Source organism: Lolium perenne, chromosome 7 (assembly GCF_019359855.2).
Source record: "Lolium perenne isolate Kyuss_39 chromosome 7, Kyuss_2.0, whole genome shotgun sequence".
Lineage (NCBI taxonomy): Eukaryota > Viridiplantae > Streptophyta > Magnoliopsida > Poales > Poaceae > Lolium > Lolium perenne.
This window is the reverse complement of record NC_067250.2, coordinates 314,712,235-314,723,851: the sequence shown is the minus strand read 5'-3', so window position 1 is coordinate 314,723,851 and position 11,617 is coordinate 314,712,235. Positions and strand designations below refer to the sequence as shown.

Here is an 11,617-nt window from a genome sequence, read left to right as displayed (position 1 = left end):
TTAATCTACAGCCGCAATGAATCTGATCATACTATACATATTCGACATGTTTTGCAAGTGTTGCGTGATAATAAACTCTATGGTAATCTTGAGAAGTGCACATTTTGCAAAGATAAGGTCATATTTCTTGGTTATGTTGTCTCTAAGCATGGAGTAGAAGTAGATGTGTCTAAAATTGAAGCTATTCAAAATTGGCCTACTCCCATGAATGTGAGTCAAGTAAGAAGTTTCCATGGTCTAGCTGGGTTTTCTAGAAGATTTGTGCCCACCTTTAGTACTATTGCTGCACCTTTGAATGATTTGACTAAAAAGGGTGTTGTTTTTAGTGGGGCACAGCCCAAGATCATGCTTTTGATGAACTTAAGAGATTGTTAACTTCTGCACCGTTACTTGCACTTCCTAATTTCAATAAGCAATTTGAGATTGAATGTGATGCTAGTGGTATTGGAATTGGTGGTGTGTTGATGCAAGAGGGTAGCCCAATTGCATATTTTTCTGAGAAACTTTCTGGTGCTAAGTTGAACTATCAAATATATGATAAAGAATTGTATGCTTTAATTAGAGTTCTTGAGGTTTGGCAACATTACTTGTGGCCAAAAGAATTTATCATACATTCTGATCATGAAGCTTTGAAATATCTGAAAGCTCAGTCTACTTTGCATAAGCGTCTTGCCAAGTGGGTTGAGTTCATTGAGTCTTTTCCATACATTATTAAGCATAAGAAGGGAAAAGATAATATTGTTGCTGATGCTCTATCTAGGAAGAATATGCTATTAACTCAACTTGATGTTAAAATTCCTGGATTAGAAGTACTATGTGATTTGTATGCTACTGATCATGATTTTGCTGAACCATATCGCTTATGTGCTCTTGGTAAAGCATGGAAAAATATCACATACATGATGGGTTCTTGTTTAGAGCTAACAAACTATGTGTTCCATAATTGTCTGTGCGTTTGCTCTTATTGCAGGAATCACATGCTGGAGGTTTGATGGGTCACTTTGGACGTGAGAAGACGCTACTCATGCTAGCTGACCACTTTTATTGGCCAAAGATGAGGCGGGATGTGGACAGGTATGTGAAGAGATGCATTACTTGCAACAAGTCCAAGTCCAAGCTGAAGCCTCACGGTTTGTATACTCCTTTACCGGCACCTACTACACCATGGGAGGACATAAGTATGGATTTTGTGTTGGGTTTGCCGCGTACTAAGAGAGGCCATGATTCTATATTTGTGGTAGTGGACAAATTTTCTAAAATGTCACACTTTATTGCCTGCCACAAGAGCGATGATGTCGCATATTGCTAACCTGTTTTTCAGGGAGGTTGTACGTCTACATGGAGTCCCGAAGACTATTGTTTCTGATCGTGACGTGAAGTTTATGAGCTACTTCTGGAAGACGCTGTGGAGAAAGCTGGGGACGAAGCTAATGTTCAGTACTACTTGTCATCCCCAAACTGATGGTCAAACTGAAGTGGTGAATAGAACATTGTCACAATTGTTGAGATCCATGATCAAGAAGAACTTGAAGGAGTGGGAAGAGTGTTTGCCGCATGTGGAGTTTGCTTACAACAGAGCGGTACATTCTACCACGGAGCTATGTCCTTTTGAGGTGGTGTATGGTTTCAAACCCATTACTCCACTTGACTTGTTGCCTTTACCCATACATGAGAGAGTTAATATGGAGACATCCAAGAGGGCAGATTTTGTGCGAAAGATCCATATGAAGACTAAAGAGTTGATAGAGAAGAAAGGCAAGAGCAATGCTGCAAGGATAAACAAGAAGCGTAAGGAGATGTTGTTCAAGCCTGGTGATATGGTCTGGGTACATTTTCGCAAGGATAGGTTCCCGAAGCTGCGGAAGTCTAAGTTGAAGCCTCGTGGTGCTGGTCCTTACAAAGTGCTTGCCAAGATCAATGATAATGCATACTCGATAGATCTTCTAGTTGATGAGTTTGGTGTCAGTAATTCTTTCAATGTTGCTGATTTGACACCATATGACGGAGAAGACCTTGGAGCGTCGAGGTCGATGCCTTTTGAAGGGGGGAGATGATGAGGACATCCCTACCTCACTACTACCTTCGTCATTACCAAATGAAGATGAACCTGCTGTGAAGCTCAAGTCCAATGAAGTTCGCATTGGACCTATTACAAGAGCTCGTGCGAAGCTACTTAAACAACAGGTGAACTTATTCCTAAAAGATACTTTGATTGATCAGAATTTTATACTACCTAATTCCTATTACTTATGTATCATCAGGTATGAAGAGGAGACAAGCATCGCACGAGGAGAGGAGCAGCTGGATGTGAAGATGGACGTGGAGCTGGACAAGGAGCTGGACATGAAGATATCTCATGGACGCGCGAGGGAGGAGCGGGAGGCATGCGCGAGAGGAGAAGACGAAGTCCAGGCCGGCCCAGCATCCGGTCAGACCGGCCGCCACGCCGGCGCACCCGGTCACTAGCCCGGTCCAACCGGGCGGCAGGCCGGATCCGCCCCGGCGCCAACCGGGCGCCCTGCTGACTGCAACCGGACGGGTTACTGCGCGACAATTCCAGAGCCCGGTTGCCACCCGGTCCCTGGCCCGGTTTGAACCGGCCAGCCCGGTCCCAGGCCCGGTCGGCCGGTCCCCAGACCGGCCGTGTCCGAGTCTGTCTCGACCAGATCTATTCTGGGTCGGTTATTCTTGTATCTTTTCGACCAGAAGTCACCTCGGACGCCTATATAAGTGCCCAGGACGCCCCCCTAGCTGCTTTAGACCACGTTTAAGATAAACCCTAGTTATTAGTTGTTTGCTCTGCAAAACTATTGAATCCCTACACCATATTGCTTGATATTGTGTAGATCTGAAAGTTTTGTGTGATCTGCTGTTCCATTGAAAATTAGAAGGTTGCAACTTACCGCTTCGTGGTCGGCGGCTACGTGCACAAGTGTGTGGAGTTGCGAATATCTTGCAGGGTTGAGAGCTGTTGCATTGGCGACAGAGACCAATCGAGAGATCTCGTTGCGTCATACAAGTTATCATCCACTACATCGTCGTGTTTCTCCGCTGCTATCTCCCCGTGATCATCATCACCACCGTTGCTTACTGAGAAGATCGGGCCACCGCTTATCATTAATGCTGAGAAATTCCCAAGAGCTTTACTCCTATGCCACCAAGGAGGATGCTTCAGTCCATGAGGTCCTGACTGCTTTCAGAGAACTTATTCCTCCCTCTATCACCAGAAGCTATGGATGAGCTCAGAATGCTACAAGCACAAACTTTGGGTGTGCAACTTACAACCAATACTCATGATACCTGGAAATATGCATGGGGTTATACATATTCATCAAGACTGTATTATAAATTTTGTTTCAGAGAGATTACCCCTCACTGTACCTTCAAATGGATCTGGAAGTTCAAATGTATTCCCAAGTTGAATATTGTGAGCCGGAAATTCGCATAGTTAGTTGTCTACTCTACGCCGCAACGCAAAATGATGATCCAACTAATGACAGCGGCGTCGAGTCAGCGACACCAAAAGGCTCGTGGGCGTTCGGCATCTTCTCCCGGCAGCCATCGCCCGATGCGCATCATTCCTCCGATCCCAACGAGCTTTTGCCTGCTGGCGGCTGACTCCTCATCTGGTTTAAAGCCTCAGCGGCTGACTCCTGCTGGCGGCTGACAACCATTCTGTTGGTTCGTTATAGCCGGGGGCAGAGCAGAGGAAGGGGAGGGCAGGATGAGCTCTGGCGGCTGCTCGACGTGCCTGGAGATCATCTTCGCCGCCGTGCTCCCGCCGCTTGGCGTCTTCTTCCGCTACGGCTGCTGCAGCGTAAGCAAACCGACCACACTACTCTCTCTTCCTGGTTCAGCTCAACATTACTCGTGGCGATTTGGCTGAACTATCTTCTGACTTCTGACTCGGCCTCTGCGTGTACAGTCGCAGTTCTTCATCTCCCTGCTGCTGACGGTGCTCGGCTACGTCCCCGGCATAGTCTACTCCGTCTACGTCATCCTAAAGATGCCGCCGGAGCTGCCCGGCATCGACGGTGACCGGCCCTACTACATCCTCGCCTGAGGATCTCCTTCATCCATATTCGTACATACTGCTGTAGCGTAGCTTTCTGTATACTTCTATATGTGTCGCCATTGGTTTGGTTGGGATGACTTGTAAGCTGTGCGTAGCTAGTGGTTTGAGGAAATTCCTCTCAATTCTTGGCGTAGCGGCCGGTGGTTGTACCTGTAGTCATTTCTTGGCCTGTAATTAAGTTTTGCGTAGCTAGCTTAGTGGTTTGAGGAGATTCTTGGCGTAGCGGTGGTTGTACTTGTGCTGTTCGTTCTTGATTCTCACGATTGGTGGCATGGCAATGGCATGGTGTTTGGTGCATAATTGGTTTGGCTGTCGGTTCTCTAGGACTTATATGAACCCGCTGCCGGCTCCCGAGCCAGTTGTTGAAAAAATAAGTAATGCAGTGACAGATCTCCACCATGGTCTGTGCTCGCTTCTCGAATCAATATGGGACATATTTTCTTTTTCTGAGCTGATTTGAATCGATGAACTCTGACGACAGTCCTGGATCCTGACCACAGGTGAAGGTGATCCGGACAAGTAGTGTATGTCAATGGATGCACTGCGTATCCGACGCTGAGTAACAGCGATTAACTGTATCACTGACTATTACTGCTTGGATTAAGGGCTAAGCAGTGTTGTGGACCTTCTCTGCTGCAGAGTACATTTAGACATTGTTGAGAAACAAACAGTGATACATTCAGCTGCACCGGGCAGTTTCGTTCGGACAGTTCACGGTTGTAATCTACAATTTCTGGCACTGTCATGGAGGGAGGTGACCAATGAAGTGATGTTACAGAGATCTCTCTGAATCTTCAGATCCAAGTCTGAACTAGTGCTTGTTTGCACTAGCTGAACCACGCAGTTGACCTCAGACTGAATATATACGTACTACCTCCGTGAGTACCGTAATAAACTGCGTAGGTGGGATAGGATGCTTCTATTGCCTAAAGCGAGTGCTGCGTCGAAACTTCTAATTACCCGGTTAAAGATAACATCAGATAAGAAAATGCTATCCATGTGGTTGATTCCACTACCCTGCATTTTGTGTGTTCAGAGCATGGTGCCGATGGAATTTCTGTGTTAGAAATTGTGCTATGTTGCCGTGTCACTGTTTTTTTCCTCCCCTAAAATTTGTGGTCTAAAGTCGTCTCATGTGTATTCTGGAAAGAAAGATAAGTCGTCTCATGTGGTCACATGTATGTGGTAGAGCGCTGGTAGTGTCACCAGTAGCTTGCAAAGGATGCAGGCTTCAGTAACAATCAAAATATGGCTAGATAGTAATCCCTAGCAATACTTATTATACCTCCTCTGTTCTTGATTGTTTGGATTAGAACTATGCCATAAAATTGCTGGTTGGGCTGTTCTTCTTTGAGGAAAGAATCTTGCTGCCGCTAGCTCGCGAGCTACAGATTAGCGCTGTCGATGTTGGAAACTGCTACTACAGCTTGCAACGGATGGGGTGTGAAAATTAGTGGTGTTTAGACTGAGATGACGTGAATTAAGTTAATCTAGTGACTGTGTTGGTAAAATGAAATGAAATTATATAGTGACTGAATCAGTGAACTCTGGCGAGAGTCCAAGATTCTGACCCCACTTAAAGGCGACACGGACAATCCAATACCGAGTAAACGTGCAACGACTATCTTTTTGGAAGAGAGTACATTCCAACTCACGATGAAAAGATTAACTCCCCCTTCCAGAAATACATGGCTTATTCTTGGAAGAGTGGTGAATGCGAGGACAAATTATTATTAGTTCACGCCTCATGCAATCTAGAATTTTTTAATAGTTTCACCTAAGCTTGATAGTCTTGTACTCTAAAAACCTCAGCCAAGTTATTTTTCCAAAGTTTTGTTGATATTAAAGGATACTATGGAAATTAATACATACAAATGTTTGATGTGATAGTATTGTTGTGATTAGATATGCCGGTGGAATTCATTGTAGCAAAAGAGTTTGGTAAGCATCCCAAAACAAACGAAGACAACTAGTATGTACCTTAATACATATATATGAGTATATACATAATTAATTATGCTAATCATATGTAAAATGGTATCCAAGATAATATGTTGAGTAATATATATCAAGGAAAACAACACATTGTTATGGACAAGATGAGTTCGTGAGAGTAAAAATATTTCTTATAAATAGGTTGGTTAGACAAAAATATGATCAAACATGCAAGCATTTTTGCTTGATGTTAGGATAAAGATTGACAAAGCGCGGTATGATCGACAAATTATGTTTTGTGATCCAACTTATAATACATATGTGATAGTATTTGTGTAATTAGATATGCGGTGGAATCCATTGTAGTGAGAGAGTTTGATAAGCATCCCAAACCAAACAAAGACAATTTGCGTGATAAATAAAAAAATAATTATTTTGTAAAATAAATATAATTATACATAGATTGGCGTGGAACAATCTTTGATATTTTTTGGTAAATACCGGATTACATGATAACAACAGTAACAAAAGTAAGTAAATGCATAGATCAGACAATTTTTAAATCAATTTAAAGAAATTCTAGAAAATAAACTTGCAACACATAAAGCTAATGATTTGGGAAAATTCTTGGCGTAGCGGTGGTTGTACTTGTGTTGTTCGTTCTTGATTGGATTGGTGGATGGCAATTGAATGGTGCGTAATTGCTTCGGCTGTCGGTTCTTCGGGACTTAAACCCGCTACCGGGTCTCGAGCTAGCTGAAGAAAAAAATAAGCAATGCAGTGAGTGAGTTTCACCTTGGTCTGTGTTGGCATCTCGAATCAACATAGGCAGCATTTTGTTTTACCGAGTTGAGTTGAATCTATGAATTGTAGTGAAAATTATTGAGCCCGTTAAAGAAGACATCGACGCCCTTTCACACATTCCTCATGGATTTGGCAAAGTCACGGGTCTTGTCACCAAGGTGGTGCCTACTAGATGTTCCAACATAGATTCCAACATAGATCTTCACACCATTGTTTGTGGGATCCTCACTTCCCTATCTGTCATGCTCATCCATTATATGATACTATGGGCCCAGCGGACATGGGCTATGTACTGACTGCGATGGGCTTGACATGTGGCGTGGTAACAATAAGAAGCAAGTTGCGCCCGTGATGCGAGGGTATCGAAGAAGTCTGAAGAAAGGAACATAACCAACTCTCCTCACAACCTCTCTTTCTGCTGCTCTATTTCTCTGTTCCCTGAATTCAGGTATCAATCATGCCTCACGTCGGCAATCATACCGACAAGGGTGCGGGGTGTAACTTCTTGAGCCTACCGCTTCTAGTGCATCATCTTGTAAATGTAGAATTCCAATTTATTGTGGGAAACATGGCAAGCAAGTTACAAATTGATCAAGGCAAAAATTTCACCACTGCAAGTATAGTTGCGCTTGTCAAGTCCGTAACCACATCACAAGCAATCTACCATCTTACGCCATTAGCATCTCCTAGAGGCATCATGAAAGCCATAGTCAAGTTTGAGCAGGCTTTCCGGCTTTGGATAAAGTTTCCAGCGGGAAAAAATGTGAAGCTAAATGGGAAATATCACTAATACCCTAATAAACAAACCATTGTAACACTCCTCTTAGTAAATATATTGAAACCATAGATTTCAGCTTTCGTCCAAGTTATGAAAAAAGACATACAACTAACTTGAATTTGTGCTGGCCTGACCCATCCAAGTGAAAACATCATCGACCTTTATTTAATAATGAAAGGAAATCAACTTTTGGTCATGCGGTTATAAGCATTACGAATTCTTCCATTATAACCTAACAATGAGAAGAAGGCGGAACATGACAATGTCTCACGGGTGTATGCTCAAGATCAATAACGGTGCTTACCCAAACCCCTTTATCTACGGGGTCAACCCACACACATCCAAGGGCACATGAACAAGGAGTACCATAGAAGCATATGATTTTGGAAACGAAAACACAAATACACAAATATTACCAAATTGGGTTGCCTTTTTTTTAGGATTGGATTGGTTTCAAATGAGTTGGAGATCACGGAACTAGATACACAATTTAAGCATGTTACAATTGTTATTTTTTTTCTAGAGATTAATCATTGGAAAATCAAGTGAATAACCCTATTATGTATTGTAACTACCCGTTGATATTATGAATAGTGTGATTTTGATATTAAATATAAATCACACATATGCTGATGCTAACTCTTGACCCTCTCTCTTAACAAGAGTGAGGACAATATTAAAGGACAAACTACTAGTTGATACTTCATACAATCTAGAATTGTCTAAGTTCCTACAAAAAATCTAGAATTGTCTATCAATTCACATAAACTTGATATTCTTGTACTCGAGAAAACTTAATATTAACACAATCTAGAACTTTCCCAAGTTTTTCTTATATTTAATAATACTTTGTAAGAAGATACAAAAAGCAATAAGATTTCTTAGATTCATAGTGGAATCTATTATAACAACATACTTTCTTAAACTTCCTAAAGAAAATATAAACAAGTTTTTTCTTCAAACTACAGACTTCCGGTTTAGTGCTAAAATGATTCCTTACCGGTGAATTTCTTGGAACAAATAACATGTACTTTAAATAATTAGCTTGTATGCATCGGAAATAAACATTTTATTCAAGATACCCTATTAATAATGTATATCAAGATAGATAATATATCTTTAGTGACAAACAATTATGAAGAAATAATTGTTTAGTATAAATGGATTGGTCCGGCCTAAATTTGGTGACTAACCCAAACATGCCATGTAAATCATCAATTGCTATCGGCTGGTCACCAAGCCTTGTTAATCAAGTGTCCGCTACCGACAATATACGGGAAAGTTTTCCCGCAAAGTGGGGGCTTGTAGGGAATGTAGGATCACTGCCGCGCCTAGGAACCAATCCAACGAAACAAAATTAGGCAATCATTAGGTAGCTAATTTGGTACTAGTTAGAACAATAGGCAAGATACATAGCTAGGTAGTAGAAAGACTTAATTATTTTCATATGGTCCATCGTTGGGACTTAGTTACATTCATATGGTGTGAACAAAGTAGTAGGCCATGCTGAAGTAGATCCCGAAATGATATATCTCATCTCTCTACGCAACTCTGCATTGTCATGTTAGTAGGCCTGGATTGGATGACTAATCTTAGAGAGAAGGAGCAACACAATAATTGGCTAAAACCGGTCCCATAATATTTCCGTAACCAACCATGTAAGAAAAATAATATTTTGTATTAATATATGTATTTTTTTTACTAATATGGTTGCGGAACAACATTTTAAGAGATGTTTGTTTAGAAGTGTAGCAAATAAAATAAATAACAAAAAATGTAGAGAATGTCCAATATTCAAAGCTAACTCAAAGAAAGAAAAAAATTTCTTTTTAAATATCTCAAGGAACTCATACCTTTAAAACTTAATGAATTCCACGGTGAAGACCCAAATGAGCAAAATGCGCTTCTTTCACTTCCATAATGGTTGATGGTCTCTCCCGTGTGGACAGTTGGAACTCTAGAACCACGTAGGCCGAATGAACAAACGCCGTGTCACCAACTTGCTAGATGGAATCATGTTTTTTATTCTAATTACACGCTAATTTTATAAACAGGCATCCACGTGATTGCGTGGCACACATGATAAGCCATGTCTAACGACCAGCAAAAAAAAAGCTATACATGTGACATGTGGTCGATTCCATTACCCCGCAGTCATGGTGTCCGAAGAACAATCACAGCTTGGCTTAGATAGATCGAAGATCAAGCCTTGTTTCCCTAAGCGAGAAGAAACTTACCAAGGCGAGAGCCTTATCCATGGCCAGCCACAGTCCTCCACGTTTACAATTCGAGCCGCGAAGTTGACATGCATCGACGCAGTTGGACACATCGCGAGGCAATCCAACGGCCACGCCAACACTCTCCCCCTACACCCACGATATCTGCCCTTCTTCCTTATCACCTCTATGTCGTCTCCTCCCTCCAAGGTTATATCGAGGTTTGTCCCCTCTCCCTCTACTCCTCAGCTGCTCCCACCAAATTCCGACCGACGGAGCACAATCCCAAACCCAATCCCGTGCATGCCGCTCCTCCTCTCCCCCATCTCCACGTGCGCGCCCCTACCGCGGCCCCGCCTCCGCCGCTGCCTCCCATGGTCGTCGTCACGCGCCCCCGCCTCGCCTGTCACGCTCCTCCCCTCCATCTCCACCGGATCCCCGCCGCTCCCATCCCCCGCCACCGAAGGCTTCGACTGGCTCGACCTCTTCACGTTCCTCAACTCCCTCGCCGACTCCTACCAAACCCCCCAGCTGAAGAGGGAGGAGTTGGATGCCGCGCGGGTGGAGGAGGAACTGGAAGCGCGGGTGCTGGTGGAGCTATGGAGGGTTGTGGAGCAGGGGCGGGCGAGGAGGGCAGAGCACCAGCGGTAGTGGCAGGTCAATGTCGATATGGAGGCATGGGTGCACGCCGCCGAGGAGTACCACCTGCTCGAGCGGGTGATGCTCAAATGGAACCTCGCCCCCGCACTGCCCTACATCAAGTTGTTCTTCCTCGGCTGGTTCGAGCCCCTCCACTCTAGGACGTCATCAAAGTGGAAAAAGGCATCGACCTTTAATGATGAAAGGAAATCAACATGTGTTCATGCGGTTATAACCAGTATGAATTCTTCCATTATAATCGAACAATGAGAAGAAGACAGAACATGACAATGACTTGGCAGGTGTATGCTCAAGATCAATAGTGGTGCTTACTCAAACCCCTATATCCGGGGGTCAGCCTACACACATGTAAGGGCACATGAACAAGGGGTACGATAGAAGCATATGCTTTTGGAAATTATAACATGAATACACAAAATGTTACCAAATTACTTTGGTTTTGTTTGGGAGGACTAAATTGGTTTCAAATGAATTGGAGAGCACCCGAGATCACGGAATTAGATAAACAATTTAAGCAGGTTTACACTTCTTATTTTCTAGAGATCAAAAGAACCGAATTTTCCAGCCCAAGAACCCAATTTTCTCTCAAATCTACCTTCCACAGGATTCCATTCGGAGTTTTTTAATTTCTATAGTGGATTGGGATTCCCAAATATCTAAAGGGTAAAGAACCAGATTCACAACCAAATAGTTGTTTGTACTGTTCCTCTTCCTCTTTGGCCCTACCAAAACAGAAAATCTCACTCTTATGAAAATTAATTTTGAGTCCTGAAAACTCTTCAAAGAAACACAAAATTAATTTCATGTTTACAACTTTCTCAAAGTCGTGTTCCATAAAAAGAATCGTATCATCGGCATATTGCAAAATAGAAATTCCTCCATCAACTAAATGAGGGATAAGACTTCCTATCTGACCATCCTCCATTGCTCTCGCTATTAGGATAGTCAACATATCTGCAATAATGTTAAATAACAAAGGTGACAACGGGTCACCTTGCCGAAGACCCTTCCTTGTTTGAAAATAATGACCAATATCATCATTAACCTTGATCCCTATGCTTCCCCCCCGAATTGTATTGGTTTCAAATGAATTGGAGAGAAACCGAGATCACATAACTAGATAAATAATTTAAGCAGGTTTACACTTCT

The 11,617-nt window shown here is 42.7% G+C and overlaps 1 protein-coding gene across 1 annotated transcript; it reads left to right on the top strand.

Moving 5' to 3' along the window:
- Window positions 1-3,674: 3,674 nt before the first annotated feature.
- LOC127318029 (salt stress-induced hydrophobic peptide ESI3-like) lies at window positions 3,675-4,610 on the top strand. Its single transcript, XM_051348641.2, has 2 exons — window positions 3,675-3,817; window positions 3,926-4,610. Exons 1-2 carry the CDS (start codon window positions 3,725-3,727, stop codon window positions 4,061-4,063), a joined length of 231 nt encoding a protein of 76 aa, XP_051204601.1. The 5' UTR covers window positions 3,675-3,724; the 3' UTR covers window positions 4,064-4,610.
- The last annotated feature ends 7,007 nt before the right edge of the window (window positions 4,611-11,617 follow it).

What these genes read in the sequence shown, in the direction of transcription:
- LOC127318029 (XM_051348641.2), top strand. Translation starts at nt 3,725, where the DNA reads ATGAGCTCTGGCGGCTGCTCGACGTGCCTGGAGATCATCTTCGCCGCC. An exon ending in TCCGCTACGGCTGCTGCAGC is followed by an intron (nt 3,818 to 3,925) that starts GTAAGCAAACCG and finishes CTGCGTGTACAG; the next exon opens with TCGCAGTTCTTCATCTCCCT.